This window comes from Pelodiscus sinensis, chromosome 5 (assembly GCF_049634645.1).
Source record: "Pelodiscus sinensis isolate JC-2024 chromosome 5, ASM4963464v1, whole genome shotgun sequence".
In the NCBI taxonomy this organism is placed as follows: domain Eukaryota; kingdom Metazoa; phylum Chordata; order Testudines; family Trionychidae; genus Pelodiscus; species Pelodiscus sinensis.
Window position 1 is genome coordinate 101,383,684 of NC_134715.1, and position 26,066 is coordinate 101,409,749.

At 39.1% G+C, this 26,066-nt stretch overlaps 1 protein-coding gene across 8 annotated transcripts in view; it reads right to left on the reverse strand.

Annotated features, from left to right (window-relative positions):
* The window catches only part of RBPJ (recombination signal binding protein for immunoglobulin kappa J region), an 86,868-nt gene that overhangs the window by 6,895 nt on the left and 53,907 nt on the right, over nt 1-26,066 (reverse strand). For 6 of the 8 annotated variants that reach the window (XM_014581107.3, XM_006138171.4, XM_075930621.1 and 3 more), the window contains 6 exons: nt 22,306-22,401; nt 13,018-13,183; nt 9,896-10,070; nt 6,778-6,915; nt 6,448-6,560; nt 3,706-3,846 (listed from right to left, as the gene is read on the reverse strand). In XM_014581107.3, the coding sequence (XP_014436593.1) occupies nt 3,706-3,846; nt 6,448-6,560; nt 6,778-6,915; nt 9,896-10,070; nt 13,018-13,183; nt 22,306-22,401 (829 nt within the window). Of the gene's footprint in view, nt 1-3,705; nt 3,847-6,447; nt 6,561-6,777; nt 6,916-9,895; nt 10,071-13,017; nt 13,184-17,596; nt 17,723-22,305; nt 22,402-26,066 lie in introns of those variants that run through there. The other 2 variants (XM_006138173.4, XM_075930622.1) reach the window with 2 other exon arrangements.

Here is a 26,066-nt window from a genome sequence, read left to right on the forward strand (position 1 = left end):
AGCTGGTAGCCCAGTGAGTGGGGGGCAGAGGGGCCCTTCTGGGTATCAGGTAACCAGTTATCTGTTCACATCCCTAATAGAGAGCTTTAAAAGATTTTAGTGGGTTTTTTTTCCTGCTGCAAAATAAAGAGCTTTAACCACTTCCCTAATCCATTATCTGACAAGGAATTCAGGAGCTGATGATGATCTTTACATTATGGTGTGGGATGAAATACTTCTAAGACTGCTTACATTTTGTTATTCTTTTTATTGAGTCAACAGGGCTCTATGGACATCCAGGAAACATAGCCTTCCCTCTTTATAATTCTATGGTCAAATGTGATTAGAATGATTTCCCAATTTAGGTGAAAGACCAATGTCATGCATCTGACGAAGTGGGTCTTTGCCCACGAAAGCTTATGCTCCTACACTTCAGTTAGTCTATAAGGTGCCACAGGACTCCTCGTCGCTTTTGCAGATTCAGACTAACACAGCTACCCCTCTGATACTTTAATAATGTTAGTGTCCAAAAATTTAACCAGGCCAGGATCCCATTGTGCAAGGCATGATATAATAATGTTTTTATCAGGAACAGGACTTGAAAACAGAAGTTTCATTAAAATTCTCCTCAGAAGGTTCAAAATGGGAAGCTAATTAGCACTAGTTTCACGTGTTAGCCAAGGACCATCAGGCTAACTACAATTCTCAATTTATCTGCTGTCTTCAGGAACCTAGGAATCTTGGTCACTGGTATAGAAGTAGTTCCTCAGATTTCCTACCGAGATTCTGTGTGTGGTCCTTGCACCTTCAGCTGGATGTTCAAAAGCTGAAGGACCTACCACCTGATGTTCATCAGGCTTCAACCAGAGAATAGGTCTCTTTTTGACTATGATTCTGCTTCTCTTTTTCCTAAATTATAGATCTTAGTTGTGCTGGATTTGTTCTTGGACTGCAATCTTAGAGTTCACAGAGTCTTAGATGGGATGGGTCTCACTAATTTGAAGCAGCTAAGGACTGTTATATCTTCTTGAACTCCTCCTTGAAAAGAAACTTGCCTTTGAAAGACAGAAGCGGTAGTCTGACATTAGAAGAACCCTATTACTCACAGATGATTTAAGTATTCTCCTGCCACTAAAGTGGCCATAACTCCAGAAGATGAATAGACAGTCATATCTGGTTTCACACATGCATGAGAGTACCAAGTCCAAAAATGGGAAGGTCAGAGACTAGTTCTGCATCCTAATCTTTGGCCTTTGCATACCTGCTAAACTTCTGAAGCTACCTAACAACTGACTGGGAGACAAATGCAGCATAAATTGGAGGCCTGAGATGCGACAAGATTCCTTACTTCCATCACAAAAATTACCAACTCATTCTTCTTCCACAGGAATTATTGTCCTCTTTGCTATCCCAATTGGGTAGTGTCTGCCCTTTTGGTTTTCAATGATCATCTCCTCATCTGACACTCAGAGGACAGAGAGCTTTTAAGGCCATGCTTAGGTCCCAATGATTGTCAGTCTTTCTGATTTGTGTTGGGGGGAGGGTGGGGAGGAAGGAGAGGATGTAGAGGAGAGGAGCAGCTGCAGAGTACTATCAGATTAGAAAACTTCCCAGTAAGGTTCTAGCAAACAGTTCCTGCATTTCCTGAGTATGTGCCATCTTGATTCATTAAGAACACTGCAAATTTAAGCAGGACCTGCCAAAGTTCACCCATCTCTTGAACTCAGGGATATAGACTGACCTTCTGATTTTCCATAATTTCCTTTTCTTTCCAGTCTCTCTTGATCTCTTTTTCGCTTCTCCTAGCTATCTTCACTCTGCCACTAGTTATGCTCTTCCTTAGATGGAATCTGATATGCTAACTGATGTTTGGATAGGCTGATGACCACTAAGTGGTATTTTAAGATACAGTGTTCAGTGATTTCCCCTCTCTAATTGGCAGATAAAAGAAGCCTGCTGAGCTGTTCTCTTCATCTCTGCTTGTTAAATTATAGAAAGTATGGTTCCAAAGACTCCATGGAATCTATGCTGTAGTTATGAAATAAGCAGCATGGTGTTTACACTTGATTGTGTAGGAAGAAGCAGGTACAGATGAAAGTGTCTGTAAGAACACATACAGAATATTCTTTTCCACAGAGCATTTGCCTGCAAAAAGAGAGTGCACTATTTCATACATGCATTAATGATCTAGAAAAGGCGGGGAACAGTAAAGTGGCAGATTTTGCAGATGTTAAAAAATTATTCAAGATAGTTAAGCCCAGAGCAGATTGCAAAGAGAAACAGGGGGATATCACTAAACTGGGTGACTGAAAATCAAAGTGACAAATGAAGTTCAACACTGTACGTGCAAAACATAAGCCCAAATACATATATATACTGTACAATGATGGATTCTAAATTAGCTATTACCACCTAGAAAAAGATCGAGAGTCCCTGTAGATCATTCTCTGAAAACTTCCACTCAGTACACAGAATCAATCAAAAGGACTAACAGTATGTTCAGAGCTATTAGTCAAGGTACAAGAAATAAGAGGCATCATAATTCCACTATACAAAGATGTGACCATGGTGTGACCAACACCTTGCATACAGAGTCCTACTCTGGTTGCCTCTCAGAAGGGATATAGTAGAAGTGGAAAAGGTTCAGAGAAAGGTAACAAAGATGATCAAGAATACAGAATGGTTTCCATGTGAGGAGAGACTAAAAAGATTAGGGCTGTTCAAAGTAGAAAAGAGACGACTTATGGGGTAGATCTGACAGATGTTTGTAAAATGATGAATCATGTGGCGAAAGTAAACAAGTGTTTTTAGATCCTTGCAGATAGTATAAAAAACAGATATCACTTAATCAAATTAATAGGCAGCCAGGTTAATACAGGTAAATAGATTTACTTTTTCACACACCTAATAGCTGCAGAACTTATTGCAACCACATGTGGCACCAAAAGTTTAACTGGGTTCAAATAAGAATTGGACGAATTCATGAAGAATAGATTCACCAATGGTTATTAGCTGACATGGGCAGGGAGAAAACTCCACACTTCTGACTATCAGAAGCTGGGAGTAAAAGAAAGGGAGGAACACTCCATAATTGCCCTGCTCTGTACTCTCCCCCCTGAAGCTCTGGTACAGGTCAGTGGACAAGACTGACCATGGTCTCACCTCCTCTGAGTCAGAGCTCACGTCCAGAAATGCTCAGGTGAGTTGGAATTTGGCCCCTTGAAGGGGACAGCCACACTAATTATCAGCTAAGAGTGGTCCTCTGTATCACATGAGATTAAGGGATCATGTCAGTGTGTCATTTGTGCTGCCAGATCAGCTACACACATTGTTTTTAAAAAAGGCTCCCTTTTGACTTCCAATGTCTTCTTTTTCATTTGTGATGCAGCAGCTTGCTAGGAATAATTTTCTCCACCTACTGGAGAAAAAAATAATTGAAGGAAGAGACAGTAGACACTTTTATATGTGAGTATGACCATCTATAGACTTAATGTTCTGTTTCCATTTGTTGACTGGGAGAAACTACACCTCAAGTATTTAGCCAGATACAAAAGACTGGAGAGAGAAAAGAAAATTAAACAGATTGGAAAGAGTAAAATTTGGTACTTTCTGTATCAGTTTCTCTTAAAAACAAAGAATGCCAAAACAAAAAAATGTTTACAAATATTTTTAAACAAACTTGATGATTACATTTCTCATTTAATACAATCTGTTTAGATAACTCACTTGAAACTGAATTATTCTCTCTTGGGAAAGGCACAGGTACATTCGTTCAGTATCTTTAAGATAGAATGCACATTTATGGAGCTGTGATACTGGATCATCTGCATCCAGTAGTGCTGTCTGTTTATCTACTTTTCGAATGATCTGTTGGTAAAAATGCACAAAGAAATAAACTTAGAACAATGCAATCTAAGTATTAGTCACATCACAGATTATACGTTTACTTCTGGAAATTTATATGAATGGTATGGTAACAAAAGACATCTCAACAGAGACATTTGCAAGTTTAAAATTAAACATTTGATTAAAAATTCCCAGCAATTTCTAAAACATGGATAGATATGAAAGCTGCTCTACTCCTCAGAGTCCAAATTGAGTGTGTGCTGCATGCATATATATCAACTTTTTTGCTAGAAGAGAGGGGAAAAAAGCATCAGAAATTAGCAAAATCTAATTTATGCAGAAGAATAGCTGGTCAAGAATCAATAAGCGATTTTACAGAAGCAATTGCCCCTAGGATTGACAACTCATAGTCAACTGCAACGTAACAGGCCACTTACTGAGCTTAAATCTTTAAAAACTGATTTATGGTGAAAATATTAACATTTTCTTAACTATAGTTTTGCAAATGCAATAATAAGAGTGTCTTTGAGAGCGGATCATGATGAATATTAGTTAAGACATGACTGCACAGCATACCTATAAAGGATGCTTGTTACTTACATCTGACAATCGAACCTAAAAATACCGCCTGTCATAATTCTAAAGTTACAATATTTGATTTATATACATACACACACACACACAGCAAATCTCAAGCTTGGAATTTTAACTCAACTTCTAGAAAAAAACTGTAGTACTTCATTTTATGCAACATCAGCAGAATCAACAGCCATGGTGCTTCAAGATTTCTAAGAAAAATATTGTTTCTTACCTAAACCCCATAGCCAATATAACTAAATTAAAGGTAATCTGCTAACATTTTATAAAAAGAGTTTTAAGGTTATGTCCTCAATGTTCCCCGCTGCAAGTGTAAAAATTAAAATGTCATGTTAAATGCAAATAAACTTCCTCATGCCCATCTCTAGAATTGCTGATGGTTGCACCTGTTCCAACTGGTGCCTGGCCCAGCAATCATGTTGATGAAAATGTCATATCTTAGTATGGAAGGCATTAGGGTCAAAGGGAATTTTCCCTTGATTTCAATGTACATTAGATCAAGTGATGGATGATAGACTTTTCTATTGATTGATGTAACAGCTTAACAAAGTGGCTTTTTATTATTTTATACCAGACATGGCCAAACTGTCATTCATGAGCCGCATGTGGTCTTAAAAAAAACAACAAAAAAATCCAACCGATTAAGTGAGGTTCCTAGAGCCCAGCCTACAACCCCCTTCTTCTGCCTACAATACTGGAACAGGGGAGTTCAGGGCTTCTGCCCTGCAGCAGGGTGATGGGACTATAGACTTTTGCCCTGCAAGAAGAGGTTTTTAAGAGCTTTAGTCTGGTAGGGATGCATTGGGGCAGAAGCCCCACACCATGACAGGCAACACCTGATGTGGCAGATTAGGCATGTCTTATAGATCTTGAACTTCAGAAGGTTACTGTATGTGGCTCAGAGGGACAGTAAGTTTGGGCACTTCTGGTTTTTTAACTATTTCACTAGATTTAAAAAAAAAACCCAAAAGTTTTCCCTCAGCAGACTATTTCCATTCTCTACATGTATGTGGTTGAAAAGAGAAATTCTCAGCATAGCCATGCTGGAATGTCTTATAGAACAGGAACTAAATCTGTCAGCATTTTATACTGTCACCACTATTGCTGCTGAACAGATACCACATAGAGAGACTGATAATAGTGAAGTCACCAGTGGGCTAACGATTAATGATTTTAGTAAACTTAAATAAAGGGAAGGCTTATAACCAGATATATACTAATGCCTCCCAGGCTGGCTATTTGAGGCATTCAGTGGACATATATCTATAATTAGCATGTAAAACTCGAAACAGTTACAATACCTTTCTCAATCACTGAGGCAGAATTGATTACTATCATGTAAGCCTACAAGAACCAAAAAACAATTCTTCTCTAGTGCACAGGCACAAGCAATGGTGAGATGCAATTTACTGTATGCATTTTTATTGTTATATACACTTAAATACGTTCAAAACCAGTAATCATCCAAAATTACTTTGTAAAGTATACTGATACTCTACCTGCCTATAACAGGCCACATAAGTATACAGAGTGATTTTAGATCTGAATCTAGCAAAGCACATTAGCCACTCAGCTTTAAGCATGAGAAGTCTAGTTGGCTTGAACAAGACTATTCACATGCTTAAAGTTAATCACAAGCTTATGTGCTTTTATACACTGGCTGCCTATGTTGCCATTGCTGTGCTAGATCTATCTTTTTTTAAAGTTCACACGGAAACCAACATTAAACATTTTGATTGATCTGTGTACCATGACCTCTGTTTAGTTTATGCTTTGCTGCCTTATTCTTAGATAAGAGAATAATTGTACAGCAAAACAGAAATAAAGATCAACTATCGTATTGAAATCAACATTTTAATAATAATGAAATAGCAAAAGTACATTTTTAAAAGTCAATGCTAATTTGATAGTTCTTTAAAAGCAAATATGTGCTTATCAACACAACTACTTTGTATTTAAAATGATCCAAGTACTCTAATTAGTACATTGTAAATTAGCTGTAACATTGGAGAAGTTAAACTGTACCAGTCTTGGAAGTGCCATGCCAGTAACTGAACACACAAGTTTGACAGTCTGTCCATAATGAATGTAGCCATCTCGTACTGTGAATTCCTCTCCCTCTGATTCATCATCATCCACTGCACAAAGCAGACAAAGTTCTATGTTAAATGGTTAAACTCATTTCTCTCTTGAAGGCAAGGGTATAAAATGTCACTATACTACACACAAATATATACATACATACAAACACTAAGACTTTACTTTGAAAACTGATTTAAGGAAAATAAAATTGGAGGTCTGTATTCTGGGTGTATTTTTGTTTTTAATTTTTTGGTGTTTTTTTTTATTACTTACAGAGATGAATGTAAAATGCTCCCCACTGTTGTGAACTGGCATGGAAATTACCTCCTTCTACGTGCAAGTATCTGGTGCTAACTGTTTGGGATCGAAGTCTATTAAACAGTGCCACTTTTGTTCCTGACGCAATACATACTGCAAGAAAAAAATAAAGATTTATTTAACACTGTAAAAATATTTTTTACAATGCAGTGCTAATAAAAATCAACAGATTCATAAAAGACTAATTCAGACTGAATTCTCCTCAACAATATAATTACAGTCTTTGTAGATTGAACACATTTGTGACACTCTAGAAAACAGTTAGCGGTACAAGAGTTAATTGCTTATCTGTAATTATGCTCTTTGAAGATACTATAATTCTTGATAGTTTGACACTCTTGGACCAGTGTTATCTGTCATTAAGTGGGAAGTTCCTTTATTCATCGTTCTAAACCACTGGATTCAGATGATGCATTGCCCTATCCTTTTGAAATATTTGGGCTATCCGCAGTGCTCAGTTCTTTTCAAGAACAAGGAAAAGGTGTTCTTAATAACAACCGGTTAAAAAAAGGAAGAAAAAGGAAATGGCACAAAATTACAGAAACTTCAACTCTTTAATTTGCTCAGATCTCTCTCAGAAGTACAACAGATTCAGAAAGTCTAGCTGAATATAATCTCTCACAAATCTGCTAATGAACTCTTCAGATTTCTTAGGGACAGAGTTCACTTAACTGAAATCTTTCTTCTACATGGTATTTGGCATTAAAAAAAGCTCAATGCAAGCAGTCAGAATTGTAAGATGGGCTATAAAAACATAAGTCAATAATGCATATTGTTACTCCACTGGGGAAACTCACACAGCCACAAGATAATTTCTAGTTGCACTTGAAGCTCTGGAGCATGGATCCCAATTCCACAGCGTAATGGGCACCAGAACAACACAGCTGGTTTTAATGAATTCTTTGTAAGAGTGCAGGGTGAATTATAGAGCCTACTCTGTTAGAGTTGTTGAGCCCAGAATGATGTCAACCCCAGCTTTGGGGACTGCAGTCTTTGGGTACGTCTACCCTGCCATTAGACACTTGCATATGTCCTGTGCCAGCTAACACGGGCTTGTGAAGCTTGGGCTGTAGGAATGTTTAACTGTGTTTTAGACCTACCTTGACGGGTCTTAAAGCTGGGACTCCAGCACAAGCCCACAATTGAACAGCTTCTTAGCCCAAACTCGACAAGCCCAAGTCAAGTAAAGTCGGCTAGCTGTAGGTTTTTAATTGCTGTGTAGATATACCTTTTGAGATTTCCTAACCCAGTTTCACAACAACTGTGTGGAACTGTTGGAAGGGATCAGAAGGGCTTTCAGATAAATATTCTGGTACCTATTGGTTTGTGATGGTCTCTGAAGGCATAACACACAGCCCTTTCAAGGAACTGAGCAGTAGATGTGCTTCCCCATTAGTCAAACATTCAAATTGTATTTCAGAGCATTTGTTTAAAGCTGCTGGGTTACTTCATCGCACATCTGTGCAAAAAAGGGAATGGAAAAAGAAGCAAGTAGTGCAACTTCTGGTGTGTTGACTTATGTGCGGAGAAGTGGTTGTAGTAATGATTCCCAGTCATTTTTGTTGTTGTATACTCAATCCCTTGAGAACAGTTGGCACCTTCCATTTTCATGCTCCTTTCTACAATGCTCTGACACAGTTTCTTTGATTTCTCTTTCCTCTTATTACTCTTCTTTTCTTTCCCTTTTCTGTATGTTTTTTTTCCCTCCCCTTCCCCCACACCCTTCCTTTTTTGGTTCTTTTGTTCTTTTTTTTTCTTTGTTTGCACTTCTCTCCTCTTCTCCAGAACCCTCTTTTGTTTTCCTTTCTGGCAACTTAATTACATTTCTTCATACCCCCACTTATCAGAAAGCAAAATGCTTTTAGTACTGAGGGATGTCCACTGGTGCTAAGATGAGTTCCACATAAGCAAAGGAGGGTTGGCTGGCAGATAACTGCTTTCGTTTGCAGCTCTGTACTTGTGAACTTCTCCTTCAACCATAGTAGGCCACAGAGACAGCTAAGTGAGAAGGAGTTTTCAATAAGTCTTCTGCTACTTTAACTGAATGTATCCAAGTGGGTTTTACCCACAAAAGCTCAATATGGAATATATTCATTAGTCTCTAATGCACCACGGGACTGCTTGTTTTTAAAAAGTTACAGACCAACACGGCTACCCTTCTGAGAATGTTTGCAAGTTAGTTTGTGGAACTGGGGTCTGTCAGCTTTCCCCACTTATACTGTTTCCCTCATCTGAGTCTTGCACTCTGATTAATTACTCTGGAAATTCCAATGCAGTACTCTGAGATTGGAGAAGATTAGACTACAAAAAAAAAAAAATTAGTACTAAAAATCTGACAGATCAAGAAAAAAGCAACACAATGGTCCAGGTGCATCAAATGAGGACAAGCAAAACTCTGAGGGGAAAGACGCAAGGGAGATAAAAGTGCAGGGTGCTTCAGTTATGCTTCAGTTCCCAAGCATTCTAGATCTGAAAAATCCCAATAACTGGTGTTCTAGAATGAGCAAGGAAAATGGGCTTAAAGCTTTGATGAATCAACAACATGAAGAGCCACAAACTCCAATCAAAATCAGTACCTTGAAGATAATCACACAAAGTACATTTATAAATAAAATTGACATCAAAGAGAGAAAAGATAGTGATTGAGAGTGATGCAGAGACGAGCAATGTCTTTGCTATTGACTATGGAAGGTAGCTTAAGTTCCTCTGCAGGAAGGATCCTCACCTGCTTGAATCAACAGCTTAGAACAGTGAGATAAGGAAGATCTTGATAAACCTGTGTCTAGGTATATAGATCAATGACTAGAAATCTGCAGAAGGAATTTTTTAAGCCTCCCAATCTGTACTGTGAATGCTAGCCATATTCAATTCATTTTCAGCATAACCATGTAAATAAAGGGGAATATTGTAAACTACATCGGAGTACAGATTTTTGAAATATACTACAATACATTTGAAAAAAGGCATTGTATTTATTTTTAGCTGCAATCAAACCTCAAATGTACAAGAAGAAAGTCATGTAAGATCAAACATACTGCCACATAAAGCACAGACCTGCACACTAAATACTTACAGTCTGCATTTTTCAGTGACTGTTTCTTTTTAGAAGGTTTGGAGATGACTTTGATCCGTTTACTGAGGAACACACCGATGTCATCACTATTGCCATAGAACATTTTTACTGATAACATGAAGTGCTTTCGCTTGTCTGAGTCAGAGATGTATAATGTTTTAGCTGTGCAATAGTTCTGTGGAGTAGAACAGAACAGTGTTTCTTTTTCAGATAAACTTTTAGCTTAAGATGGCAGAAACGCTTAGTACATTAAATAACCACTAGGGGGCTGTCCCACCTGCTCAGTACGCTCACCAACCCCCTACTCCGTCCGCAGCAGCTGGATTGTGGCCTCTCCTTCTACCTATGCTGTAGCAGGAGGATACCTGTGCCACCAGCTCTTTCTGCAGCCAGATGGAAGCTGGACCATAGGGCCTGCCCCAGGTCTGGGGATGGGGACAAGACACTGCAACCAGATGGGGGTCGGGCCCCAAACTGGGGTCTTGGCCAGGCTTCATCTAATATATAAAGAAGAATGTTTGTATGTTTGTGCGCTAATAACTTGGATACTATAAGAGCTACCGCAACCAAACTTTCCATGGGATAATCTTTCCTGCAGGAGAAGGTTTTACGGTACTGTGGAAGGGAAGAGATGAGACACGGACGTCTCTCTCTGGGGCTGCATAGAGCTTGGCAGCGCAGGGAGAAGCGGCTTCACACCAGTGGGCGGAAGGGGCGGGGCTGATGTTACTCCTCAGCTGCCACTTTGAAAAAATGTCCGGAAGAAGGCGCATCGGAGACCTGGAGGTGAGAGGCAGGGGGCAAAGAAGGGAATGAATCGGGGGGTGGGGGAGGGAGAAGCTGGACTGTTGGGGGCGAGTGGGGAGTAGGGCAGGATTGGGGGGGGCTGGACCATTGTGAGTGGGGGGAGGGCAGGACTGTAGGGGGGTGGGGCTGGACTGTTGGCGGTGACTAGGGGGAGGGCAGGATTGTAGGGGGATGAAGGAAGTGGGGCTGGACAATCCTGCAGGGAGTGAGTGAGAAATGAAGCCCATGGCGGGGGGGGGATCTCCTTTGAGGGGCACTGGCCCAAGGGGCAGCACTGGATGATGCTGGGTGGGTGAGAAATTAATCCAAGGCGGGGAGGGACCCCTCAAATCTGGGCACTGGTCCTGGGTTTGATGCTGGATGATCCCGGGGGGGAGGGAGAGGGAGAGATGCAATCCATGGGAGAGGCAGCTGGTCAAGGGGGTGGTGCTGGAGGAGGGACTATAGAGGTGCCAGCAGGCTCAGGTAGTTGATTCATAGTTTCATCAAAAAAGATGGAAGATGAGTTTGAGGTATCACCTTGAAATCTCTCAGATTCAGTAGGGCCAGCCCCATTGATTGAGGCATCCCTATACTCAGCTCTTGGATAAGAATTTGCAGACCCAGCATGCTTATCTCTTACTTCCCTACCAAAAAAAATTAGCTTCTACAAGGATAATTAGCAAAATACCATCTAATAGGAAGCAAAACATTGCACTATTGAAGAGGGGCCTCCATATGCTTCCAGCAATGGTGGGGAAACAAGCCATGGTGATTTGGGGGGCTCTCCCTTCCACTGTGCTTTCAATGGCTCCATTAGACTCAGGACATGGGAAGAAAACAGAGACATAGTTTCTATTGTGACTTTTGTATCTAAATTTGTCAGGATTCTAAACATTGTAATGCCTCTTTTTTGAGTCAGAGATTTTGCTTTATGCAGCAGTAGAAAAGCATGGGGGTCTGCCATAATGGCCAGATGTCAGGCACTGGCAGCTGTGGTGTGGCTGGAGGCTGTCAGGACCAGCTTCTGTTCTTCTAAATTTTGCTCCTCTGGTTTCCTGGGCAACGCCGGGTAAGTCCAGCTAGTTTTAAATGAAGTAAAATATTATGTCCAATGCAAAAAGGTTTCAACTCTGTCTTTATTAATAGCAAGGGTGGGGAACCTTTTTAGGGCGGGGGCCACTGACCCACAGAAAAGTCAGTTGGGGATCACACTAGTGAAAAGGAAAAAAAAGCCCCTCTCCAAAATCCCCCAAACCTCAATGATGCGGCCCCCAACTGAAACACCTAATTTCCCTGATGCTCCAGCTGCGGGGGCAGGGAAGAGAAGAGAACTGAGATTTCAAAGTCTCAGGACAGATTCTTCTGAGGTTCCAGGGTTAGTGGATTTTGTGGGCCCCCTATGGTTTGGCGTGGGGCCAAAAATTAGGAGTTCAGTGTGCAAGACAGGGCTGCCAGTGAGTGGAACAGGAATGGGGGTGCAGGACTGGGCAGGAGGTGGGGTGCAGGAGTGCCTCAGAGTGCGAGGTCTGGGTTGGGGAAGGGACAGAGTATCTGGCAGGGGGAGGGGGCAGGAGCAGGCTGAGGGTGTGGGAACTCAATGGGGAGAGACAAGGGGATATGCAAGCATGGGGTCTCAGCAGGGTGGTGAGAGAAAGGCTGTGGTGCAGGGCAAGAGCAGGGTGGGGGTTGGTGTCTGGCCAGGAGGGAGGGGGGAAGGAGTGGTCTGAGGGCAGGGTGTCTGGCCAGGGGGAAGGCGGACACAACTCGGTGCTGGGCTGAGGATGCGGCCTCTTGGGATGTGGTGGAGGATGGGGCGGCAGGCAACCAGGGATGAGGGCCAATTCACCCTGCACCTGGCACTGCTCTTGAGCCTGTTGACTCAGCAGCCTCTGAGCACCAAGAACAACAGTGGCGCAAGCAAACAGCCCCAGAGCAAGCTGTGTTATCCCTGAACAGTGGCTGGGGCAGGGTGTCCGTGGGAGGGCAGAGCCTTTGGGACACTAGAGCGACGTGATGCTGTCACTCGGTTATCCCATAGGAAACTTTTATTTTTCTTTCTTTCTTTCTCTCTCTCTCTCTCTCTCTCTCTCTCTCTCTCTCTCTCTCTCTCTCATTTTAAAGTATTTTATTCCCCCCTTTAAACTTTTGTTGTATCTGCTTAGAGATTTGATATGTTCATTCTCTGCAAATAAACAAATTCTTCCCACTCTAATGTTCTATGGGACACAGTAACTAGTTTTATGTAAGCGATCACAAAATTTGCAGAAAAAGACAGCAGTGGTCAGAATGTCCCGTGCTATAACTTGCAGGAGTAATTATTATATGGGCTCTACCTTTCCTTCCAAGTTCAGTTGTTGCATTTCTTGGTCACTGTTTCCTATTCCAATGAAAGCACATGGTTGTGACTCTTGTTCAGAGCAACCATCCCGTTCCATTTGTTCTTTTTTTTTCTTCCATCCACTGCCCATAAGGTACACACATGGAGGAGGGCAAAAAAACCTAAAGACAGACAATTTACAGATGACATACTGCTATAATAAAAATCTTTGCATACAAAACTGAGTCTTGTCTAGGCAAATACAAAGCTTTCCTAGCCAAATTAGCTTTTGATACATAGTCACAAAGACAAGGCTATGTACCTGAACAAAAGCCTTCCCTTCTAACATAAAGGCGAAGACAGGTTAAAGATATGACACCTTACAGAGAGCTTTTAAATAGAGCCCTGGTGGGCACTGGGTCTTAAAATGACACTGAGTGAGCGTTTGTAGACTGTATATATTTTGCACACACACACCCCTCGCTGTCTCTCTCTCTTTCCTGGGGTTCACTGCATTGTATCTTCCTCCAAATTTACAGCATATAATCTGTGACTAACTTGAATGTTGAGGATTTTCTTAAGTGAATCTGTTAATTCATGAATTAAACAAACATGGTTCCTTTAAGCAATTTATTCTGGGAACTTTGTGTTTAGGCTTCACAATTATGAAAAAAACCTTAAAAACATGAACTGTGCTTCTCATCCCCATGTCTATACTGTGCAGCCAAACACCACACCAAACAAGGTTTCTCTGATGAGAGCAGAAATAGTTGGTGTGCAGTCACTATCGTATGGTTACTGTGGTAGCGGTAAAGTGTGTGCTTGTGGGTAGAGGCACAAAGGGTCCTGGTTGGTGGCTTAACTTTTCACTACCTTGCTTCTGTGGTTTTGTGAAGGGTGTTACATGCGTGTCAATCTTAACTGTTTGACCACACAACTTTTGTGTATGTATACATATTATATTTATAAAAAACAATGTTCTTAAGATATATTTTTGGACCTCTAAAATCTGTATTAGTAGTTCTCTCTACTGAAGGTCTGTAAAGTTGGTGTAATATTAAAAGCTTTAACTGACAGATTAAACAATAAAAAGAAGCCTTTAAAACACACTAAAATATTACTTCAGTATTTATTGCTATATTTATATCCTTTCATCAATGACAAATGAAGACAAGATTTGCTTTCTAACAATGTGTATAAAATTCCGATTTTCTTAAAAAATATTCTAAAATCAGATTTTTACAATCTAAATTAAATACTTTTTTAAAAAAAATCCTTTGTAAAATTAAATTTGACATTATAACAATTATGTTCTATTAAAATAATGTAAATAAATAAAAATAATATGCTGCTCCAGACAGCCCTCAAACTGTAATGACTTGAAAAAGTACTGCTTTCTAAATCATAACCAGAAACAGGGGAAAGTATCTTTACCTTCTGAGGTCAATACAAGTTTTGAAAATGTGTTACAATGTCATGCACTGCATTAAGTATCTATATTATTTTTGGTCTTTACAAATGAACACATGATGGTGTTTATATATTTCTATATGCAAGTATTTCCAATTTATGTTGTACAGAAAAGCTTTTGTCAAAGGACACTAGGAGGCGATAAAGACCAATAGGAAACAAGTCATAATCCATTTTAAAAACAAACTGGCTGCAACAATTCAACTTTCCTTTAAACTAAAACAAGGGCATCAAAATATTGAATTATATTGTAAAACAAAACATAATAAGCTAAGAGTCTGTATAAGTTTTCAAAACTGATTTCCAACTGTCAAATCAAAGAGAGAGAGAGACACAAGTTGGGTGAAGTAATATCTTTCATTGGAGTAACTTCTGTTGATGAAAAGCACGAATTTTTGAGGTTTACAGAGCTATTTACAGGTCGGACCTCTGTGAAGCTCAAAAACATGTCTATTCCAACAAAAGAAGTTGGTACAATAAATTACATTACCTACTACCACATCCATCTTGTGTCTCCTGAGGTATCCATATCCACATCTGAATAAATGAGATGTGGATTTCTGCATCCACATCCATGGATGTGGATACTTGTGGCTATATAATAGATATCTGCAAATTTGAAGGTCTCTAAGTAAAAGCAAAACAATCATTATTAATCCTGCTAAACTGGCTCCCTTATTGGTGACGTCTCGAGGGTTAGCCGCTCTTATTCTTTACCTCTTATGCTACCTGATGGGAGGCAAGTATTGTTTTTTCAGTTTCTAATTTTACACTGATAGTCCCATGAACTCCTGTAAAGAAGAGTTCAATTATATTCTGTAAAATGCAGTGAAACTTCAAATTTACGAAGACCTCAATCATGGCAATTGTTCATAACTGAAATATTTGTAACTTTGAACACAAAGTTATGTTTGTTCTTTTAAAAGCTTTCAACAGAACAGTGACTTAATGTAGCTTTGAAAATTAGTAGAAGAAAAGTATGCTGCTTTCCATTTTTTAAATAGCACTGCACTACATTGGTGTTTTGGGGGGGATGGTGGTGGTGGTCTCTGCTGCTGCCTGATTGCATACTTCTGCTTTCAAATGAGTTGTGTGGTTGACTGTTAAGTTTGTAACTCTGGTGTTTTGTAATGCTGTGGTTCCATTATACGTACAGTAAAGTGTGTATGTACACCACTGATGCGGATATTTCTCATTTTGCATGAGACAAAAGAAGCCCCAATCTTAGATTAGTTTAAAATAGCTTAGAGAAAAAGTATTTGGAAGAAATGGATTAGGGTAATAAATGAGAACTTCTGTTTTGCTGATGGGCTAATTTCAGCGACATATGAAGGAGGAAATAGAAAAAAAAATCCCTTAAACTATTTTTAGTTTGAAATAATTTCCAGAGTTCACAATTAGAAAGAGAGTGGGACTAGGTGCAACGGAAGAAGGAAAACTGCTTTCACTTTCATCTTTAATGTATAGAGTCTTCTAATGTATAGTCCTCTACATTAACCACAAGACCATAAGCTTGTAATAGAGTGTGAGGTGCAAGTTTCCAAAGTAGTAATCTGATCAACAAAAAAAGAAAATATATTAAAAATAACTATTGCTTCTGATTTGCCAGACCTTTGTCAGAACCCTGCCTACGCCTACAAGAGGTACTACTGGAGAGGCATATAGAAGTCCCCTTACCCTCCATTCCCTCATGGGTACCCGTCATTGGTCACTGTTAGAAGACAGGATACTGCACTATATGGACCATTGGTCAGACCAAGTATGGCCATTTTTATGTTCTTATCCATTGGATAGATAAGGCAGTCCATGTCAAATGTTTTCCTCTATGCCATGAGCAGAAGATTGGCAGCTTCTTTTTCAAGTAAGAGATGGAAAAATTCACCTCTCTTATTCCTCTGTGGAGGAGGTATGCCGCTACTTGATTCAGAGGCCACTTGTACACATTTGTCAAGGATCAATTCCTTCTGTTACATTCTTCCCTGCTAAATATATGGTGATCAGAAGCATCTTCTGAGAAGAAGCCCATTTCCAGATTTGTCAAGCTTTGTAACACAAGTTGTAAACCCTGGTCCCTCCCAGCTTTTTGATGTAAAGCATTGTGCCCCTATGGCATGTCTGAACCACGACAATCAGGTCTTTGAAAGTATGTCACATATTCAGAACCACTCATCCGCTGTATACTGAAAGACTCCTATGGTGCTCCTAGAGAAAGACTTAATTCTTGGGTGGGAGTCATTCTTTCTGTATACTCTTCATGTAATGTTGGCAGGATCAGTGACCACTACAATTTGAATGGTTGGCACTAAGTAAGAAAAACCCAGAGGTTGTTTGTCATCCTGAAGAGATCTGAGCTCCCGTATAAGGTTTACTTCAACTATGATCCCATGGTCCATCTCATGATGCATCTGACGAAGTGGGTCTTTGCCCATGAAAGCTTATGCTCCAATACTTCGGTTAGTCTATAAGGTGCCACAGGACTCCTCACTGCTTATGGTCCACTAAGCTGTTCTCATGAGAAGAAAGGCCACGATACTCCTAATTCAGCTGAAGACATCAAAACTCAAATGTATTCATAGTATGATCCAAGCTGTCATCCATGTGATTTGAAACATCCTCTCCATCAGATTGGTCATGAGTTGAATCCTGCAGTAGGAAGAGCAAGCTGATCCATGCCTAACAGATCTCATAGGTACTCCCAATGTCTGCTGGAGAAAAGTAGACACTTTGAATCCTATTGACTCCAAAACCCTAGTGATGACATGGAAAAGTGAACAGACCACTCTTTTGACTCCCTCCAAAGTTGTGTTCTTGACCAGCCAAATACCCAAGTGAGCATACATGTATACTCCCAGCCCCATAGATATGGGTAAACATGGCGCTTCAGTGGTGAAACAACCCTATCTACACTTACTAGGGAAAAATGGGTTTATGCCAATGCTACTGAGTCTTGTCACTCAAGACTCTTGTTCAACTCTGGCTTCTGCTTCAAGGATTTACCTTTTGAAGCACTCTGGCCTAGCCCTGTGCTTGTCTCTCAGAAGTCTTCATAGGTCCCCTTGATGAGGGGTTGGAGAAATATACCATGGCTCAAGGTGATATTTGCATGAAAATATTTCCCCTTGTACCTGGTGGTCGACTTGGAGACAGTCAATGCAGAAGATATGTTTGTCAATTACCCACATTGTTCTAAGCATGAAACCACTCAGCAGTCTTCTTTCCTTCTTAGGGGCTGAAGAAACTGACAACATCCACTGAAGAATACAATGCAACAGGAAAAAAAACATGAAAAATAATTAGGTGCCAGAGTTCTAAAATAGGCATCAGAGCCATGTGGCAAGCCTTGAAACAAGACTAAGCTCTGAATGACAAACCAATTTTAGCAATAACCTGGACCACACTGGAAGGTGGGAACATAGTAAAGCATACTCAACAATGTACTGCAGAGAAAAGTCTGAGCAGTAACTGTGACGTACAGCTCCTGCAAAGAGCTCTTTTACTAATAGTTCAAGAAATTGCTAACTAGAATATTCCAAGCATACTGAACAAACTCAGATCGTAGTATGTGACTGCTAGCAGGGAGGCTAGCTTACATTACCATTAGTGACTGCCTTTTGTGACCAAAAAAACTTCGATAGCTTGTGCAGCTATGTGTGCTCATGCCAGAAAACTGAGAACTGACAGTTGAGGGTATCTTTATAGAAAGGTGGAGGGTATCTTTATAGAAAGATAACTAGCACAAATTTAATCGAGAATCAAAGTCCCCAAAAGAAACCCAGACAACTATACTGCATGTAACATCTGACAACGTAAATAATAATTAATGTATACATGCCATTGACAAATGATTCACCTGCAAATTTCTTCTGTTAAATTTCCTTGCCACTCCAAGGCTATTACAACAGAGAAATATGCTCTCATCTTCAAAGAGCAAAGGACCCGTCTATTATTATTTCCATTACGTTAGCATCTAGAACCCTAATCAAAGATCAATGTTTAGGCAAAGTTCAGACAAGTAACAAAGAAATTCCCAGGTATTTGGAGACCAAGTCTGGAAGTGCCTCTTACTAAGGTTTTTAAACAAAAACACACTATACAACATTTACACATTATATGTTTCCTTTCCACCAAGAACGTCAAATTATTGATTAAGCCTCATCAAAACACCTGCAAGGTAATTCTCAATCTCTCTCATTTTACAGATGGATAAACTGTGCAAGGAAAGGTTAAAAGATTCATCCAAGGCCTCACAGCAAACCAAATGCAGAGCTGGGAACAGAAATAAGGAGTGTCTATAGCCTCTATATTACGCTGTCTCTGTGACTTGAAACTTGAATTGAAAAAAGAACCCAATTTCAGAAGCCTGTGAAGTAAAGGTGAATTGTCCTTTATACATCTAAAGTGAGTGAAGATACTTCCTTAATAACATTAGAGTTCAGAACAAAAAACATGAAGTGGGCCTTCCATAAAGCTTATCATGCAATGTAACCTTAGGCAGAATCAGTAATGGTTCAATTAAAAACCTCTCTTTGGAAATGAAAGAAACATGGATAAAACTAATCTCTCATGAACATGGTTATCACTAGAATAAAATAGCCTTAAATCTTTGGTAATTTTTCTCACCCTGGCAATAAGAAAGGAATAAGGCATGTCTCAGTATGAGTGAAGTGAAATGAATCTGACAATCAAGGACCTAATTCTGCATTCATTTGCACAAAGTATCTGGAATCCAAAGATTGAACTACAACTGGCACTTCTGAGCTTTCTGTTGATGCTGGCAGTTCAGTTATATTATTACACTAGGGTCACATCATTTGTGATCCTAGTGTAATATAATATAATGCATCTTCTGAACTGGTTTAAACACTGATTTTACAATTAGAGTAAAAATTAAAATGTTTTATATTTAAACAAAATGGGTGGTTCTAAATATTCAAATTTTTCTTTTAATAAACTAAATCAGTATTAAATCAGTTTGAAAATGATGTTATACTCTTACACAGAACTCTGTAGTCATTTGGTAAATCAATCACTATGATGAGAATTCAAAATAACTGGCAAGAAGAAGAATTTCAGCTATACTAACTAGTGGATGGATCACCATGCACAGAGTGGTGAGGAACAGGATATTTTATTCAATAACTGATTACAGTGCAGTTTCTGAGCCATTAATACTGACCAATACACCCCTGAAAAGTGATGTAAAATTTTTGATACCAGATCATGAAGAGACAGTATCAGCTACCACAAAATAGGAACCCCATAGAAAAGCTCTGGAGTTTTAACATTTGGCATTTTGTATTTACATAGTATTAATATAATTCTGATTGCATCTTATGATTATGGGTTGGCATGAGGATAAGCAATTCTCAGGAGTTGGGAAAGCATATTTATATGCACATCATAATTGTTTTAGCAACATTAATAATATATACTCAATGAAAATCAGCAAGCTACATCAAGATTGCCTGAAGCTATACTCTGTATTTTACCAAAGGAATTGTTTAGGGCAATATTACCTCATCAGAGGCACGCAGGAATATTTGGAAAAAAAAGATCCATCATATTTCTCAGTCATTTTGGGGTAAGTGGGTTTTCCTAAAAAAAATGGTAAGCTTTAATCTTCAAGTAAAATGAGTCCTCCCTTTCTTTACTGCAATCCAAACAGGAAAAGAGTATATATAACTGTAAAAGGGTTAGATGGTGGATGACTCCTACTCCTGAAATACTTTGGGCTCAAGAGAAGAAACAGATTTCTGTCTGTCAAAGGAAAGCTGTTTAAATGTGCCTTTTCCTATTCATAAAAACATACAAAGCTTTTTCAGGGGTTAAATTAATTCAGTACATTGTGTTCCTTTATTAGGATATTTTTAATATAATGCGATCCGAGAAGGTAACCATATGTTTCTGCAGCTCGGTCATGATGTATCTCGATGACTGGAAAATCCTTGTTTGTGCAGCAGAAGGTAACTGAATTGTTACTCTGCCTTGAATTGTAACCCCCTTTCTGTGTCCAAAAATGCTAGAGTAGGGCAGAAAAAAGTACATAGCTGTATCATATACACACAGTACACTTGCTCACTTTTGTGTGTCCCCCCCCCCCCTTCACTGGGTTTCCCATTTGATTCTCAAGAAGAAATGCAAATCTCTAAAGAGATCTAAAAAGACCTTAACGATTCAAAGGAACTGCTGAATCTGGAAACTGCTCAGAAGATAAACTTAGTGAAGACCACAAGCTGTGGAGGTCTTACAGGATTGTAAAAAATGTACTGATGTACAAGTAACAGGGCACAGAAGTATGAAGAACAGGCAACAGTGTGTGAATAAGAGAGGCCCAATGGTAGGAAATAAATCTATTTGTATTAGTGGCATTACATCTTAGAACTCTGCAGGTAATTTTCTGATAAAGTCTGATTTCAAATTTTTGGAGATTGAGATGTTTAATATCTCAAACCTCTGGACAATTTATAAGAAATATGATACAACAGGATGAGGACCAAAGTGGAGAAAGAAAGATTAAGCATCAAAGATAACAGTATATGCAGCATGTATGCTGGTTTGTGGCTGTTGCATATAGGTAACGTACAATATGTCTAAAACCTCATCTGCTCTAGACTAATATTTTTAGCTCAACAACTTAGCCGTTGAAATTCATTGTGTACATCTTACAGTAACACTCAGTATGAGACAATTAGTTTTTCCTGATTGATGCTGCAAGTCAGAATTTAAGTACATTGGCAGAACAGTGCCAAAGAACCTATACACAATTTATTCATAAAAACACATTCATTAACAAGTCTTCCCCAAATGCTTCTTCTGCAGTCTCTTGCCTTAAAAAAGCTACCCAAAGTATACTGGAAATACAGTGATCAGAAACTTTGCTGATAGCTGCAGTATAAAAATCTACACATATAGGATCAGATATACGGTATCTTACTACTTACATATCTTTGGCAGGAAGTTGTTATAACAAGACATAATTTATACATTTCAATAATACATCTCAATGCATCTTATTGCAATTACAGACATGTTTCAGGACACTAAGTGCTGTTCTAAATTTGGACCATTTTCTTGTATCTTTATTTAAAATTACTGAAAGAACAAAGTGCTAATGTTCCCATCGCCACCACTTCCTTCACACAAAATACTTCAGACAGACACTTTACCAGGAAAATAGTTTATGTAACAAAAGAGTCTTATTTAGACTTTCTCCTATTTTTGTAAGGTTAATTTTAACTATAACTGCAATAAGTTGACCCCCCTTAAAAGATATTAAAAAAAAAGAGGGTTTGTGCCACTTTTTGTTTTGGTAAAGGTTCTCATTACTTAAAAAAACAAAAACAAAAAACTTCACAAGTAACTGGACAACTAGTTATCTCAAGTGGCATTAACACAGAAACAGCTGCAGCAGATACAACCATGTTACAGGGATGAACAGGAGAAGTGAGGCCCAGGCTAAGGAATGGATATTCCTCTCCCCATAGAAATTAAACCGTGCAGGAGAACCCCTGCAGAGGACATAAGACCACTATTCAACCTCACCACTCTCCCAACTATGTGAGTTACATAAAATAAAGAAAACGCAGATTGAAGCCAGCCTGAGGACAGAGACATTGCCAGGAGAAACAGATATAGACATGTACTAAAGGCAGCAGTACAAAAACCAGTATTAGACTCGATATACTTCATTAATACATTTCTTTAGAGTCAGACTAAGATGTTTTTAATTTAAGGCAATAATGCTAGAATTAATGGTATAGCAGATAATTAATCTATTTTACCTTGATGGGGATGGGGTAGTGGGGAAGAAAAAGACAGATAGACTCATCCTTACCTTTTTTCATTTCCATATGACTTCTGTGCAACTTTCGCATGGAGGATTAGTACTGTTTGATCACCTCGCTCTTTTAGATAATTTCGCATAGCTTCCCTAAAAATTAAATGTAAAGAGAAAATAAGTTTTGAGAGGATTTTTTTTAAAATCCTGTAGTTGCAATAATTCAAATAGCACTTTAAGAAAAATTGGTGGAAAGGTGACAAAATAGAGGGATATACCAGACACCTCACAGTACAGAGTTGCATTTGAAGCAGAAGTTTTAAGAAGAGAATTTGAGGTGGAGAATAACTGTATTGAATTTGAACCTTACAACTGTTTGTTATATTTTCAGTGGGTTTTTGTCATCTACCAAAAGTAGCAGCCATTACTGTAAGGCCTGGAGTCATATACTCACAGTTCCATTTAAATTGTATTAAAAAGTGTCACACCAGGCTGTGAGGAAGGGACTTTGCCCTGATAGCTCCCCCACTGTCACCAGATAAAGAAACAGATCTCAAGATGGGTAAAGAAAACTTAAGTAACACCATTCTGTCTGGCAAGAAACTTCTTATCAATAGAGAATGTTGTGGAATCCTCATCCTATGATCATATTCACTACACTTTCCTATTGTTTGAATGTGTGATCTCTGTCTAGTTTGTAACTGTTCTGTCTGCTGTATAATTAATTTTGCTAGGTGTAAATCAATTAAGGTGGTGAGTATGATTGGTTAGGTAATTTTGTTATGATTGGTTAGTAAAATTATACTAAAATAATTGATTACGGTGTAGCTAAGCAAGACTCAGGTTTCATTATATAAACTGGGGTTCAAGAAAGAGAAGATGATGATCAACAGAAGTAACAGAAGGAAGGAAAGGCTGGAAGAGGACCAGGAGGAGGGGGGAAGACCTGGAAAAGAAGAACCCACCTCTGAGACAGAGCCTAGACTGATATAGCCATCCCAACAGGGGAAGTCTGCCTGCCTTTATCAGGATTGGAGAGCACGACACTGTGTGCTTAGCATGTACATTCTGCTTGTTTGGGCATTGTCAATAGAGGATAAGGATATTACTGTGTGAGGCTCTTTCAGTGGCTAAAGAACCTGCAAAACCCGCAGGAAAATGTGCCGTGAGCCCTAGGAATTGGGTACGGGTGGGTGTATAAATTAATAGGGTTGCACCTTGAACCCTAGGAACTGGGTAAAGGTGTGTGTCCGTACAGTGTGGAAGGAACAGAGAAATTTGTGCGGGTAACATTTATTTTCAGTATGTTCATTCACACAAAGAGGGATGTATTTAGGTCTCATTACTATTTACAATATCTTGCTACTCATATTTGTTCAAACACATTTATTTAATCCAATATCTCCTTCCTTAATTTTATCTAAGAGTCATTCTTCCACAGTGATGTACTTGTACAACATACTATGGTCCAGAAACCTTCTTATGCTATTTTGATTATTATAATGATTCAAATAATGAAAGATTTCTTCACAACCGAAGGGGACAGAATATATAGATCTAAATGTATATAGATATCTATCTACAGACAGATGTATTAGTTAAACTTAGATTCTGAAGAAACTGGTTGTTTGGTGCCTCACCTGCTTGAGAAAGCTCACTATTCCCCAAATGCAAATAGGCAAAGTGACTTGTCAAGCTATGTACATATGTTGGTTTTCTAATATTTATCCAGATAGCTACAGCTGTCTTAAAAACAAAGACAATCATCTCTGGCTTATAAAGGACAACATTTTATTTGTCTTCTAAATTACACTAACCTTTCATTAATTACTAATAACCAATTAAAGTTCCCTGGTCCTTATTTTCAAAGGCCTTAAATAGATAAAGGGCAAATGCTGAAAGCTACCTACTGAAACTGACAAAAACAGAGATAAAACTTCAGTGGACATTTTGGTGAAAGGCATCCACCTAAAGGCAGTCACCAAACTTGACCAATATTGATATAGTTCTTTAATGGCACCAAGATATTTGGTGACCCAGAACTTTATTCAACCAATGAAGCAGTATTCTTAGTTGACAAGATCTGTTTCCAGTAGAAGGAGACAAAGAGACCCTATGGCATACAAGTTCATCCAGGAGAATGGAGGACAGACCATAATCTAACTGGATGACAATTCAGCTTAAATGTTTGTTCTTGATACATCAATATCATGGTAACTGGAGTACCAGAAATATGCATATAAGTGGATGATCCACCAATACAGAAATACAGGCCAAATTACAATTTTAAATTTGGATTACCTGATCTTGCTAAACTTGGCTAATAAGTAGTAACATCGATACTATGCTGCCTACAGACATAAAGTTTAGATGATAAAAAACTTTCTCTCAAATATATTTATATAAACACTCAAATGTCTAGTACAAAACACAAAGATTAAGATTTACATATTTCAATACTGACCAAATTCTAAATTTTAGCTTTATTTAACTTAATCATAAACCTATGTTCAAGCTGCAGACAACATTATGCAATACACTCCATAAATATCCACATTCGTCCTGTTAAATAATTTCTCAGATACAGTGGTATAAATATAGTATAGAATGTCCATGTGCTGTCAATTTTAGTGTTTACTAATCACTGCATAAGGAGCAAATTACCTCTGTCCCTTTCTCCTGCTCTAAAGGCTGTATTCCTTCACTGTTGCCATAGACCTAAACTCCTAAGAACAGAAAGACTATCTTCCTTTCTCTATCACTTATCAGTAATATTCCACAAGAACAAGAATGCTAACACTTATACAGTAAATTCCAACAGTAGATCTCAAAGCACTTTAAAAGAGGTAAGCATCATAACCTACCACCACTATGACTGCATTTTATATATAACTGCAAAAGCAAATAGCACCATACAACAGAAAATGTCAAAAGAAATGTTTATTTCTTCAAGAAAGTTAAGCATTGAAGAGAAAAAAATGTTTCAGCATTGCTGAAGAACATGTATCTGAAATAAAAGTCATTTTCCAACTAGCGACTGAAAATATGTTTTATTTGTCACACAGGACTTTTTATATATAGAGAAAATTTAGTTAAAAGAGCATCTGAATTGTAATTCAATGGTATAGTCTTCATAACATGTCAATATATCATATTCTTTCTTATTCACATATCCTACAGGTTCGACCTCCCTGGTCCAGCACTCTTGGGACAATCTGCCAGAACAGGGGATGTGATCCCTGCCATCAGCCCTGAGCCAGCTCCCCAGCCAGACTGTCTGTCATGCTGTCACCGCCCACCCTCTTGACTCCCAGCTGCCATGGGCAGCTTCCCTGGCTCTACGCTGCCATGGGCTGGCATGCTTCTCTAGTCACCCACCCCCACACTGATACGGGTGGATGAGGTTTTCCAGACTCCACCTCCCATGCTGCAGCGGGCAGCCAAGGTTCCTTCGTCCCAGACTGTCACGGTCTGCCGGGGTTCTACAGCCCTAACTTCTGTGGGGCTCCTCTGGCCCTGCTGCCCTCAGCCCTAGCAGGGCTGCTGGCCCTCCTGCCATTAGGCTCCCAGTCTCTCTGGACCAGGAGCAATGGTGGTGTGATACCGAACCAGAGAATGTTGGATTGTAGAGGTGCAACCTGTGTTATGTATTTAGTATAGGATTTCTAATTGAAAGGGAAAAGAGTTATAAAAAAGATTTCCAACTCACCAGTTTCCACCATCCTTGCCCTCCCATACTCACAAGAAATCTATCTTCTGAGATAGGTCTATCACATCCTAAGAGATGCTCTCTCTCTCAGTGTAGGGGTCAAGACTAC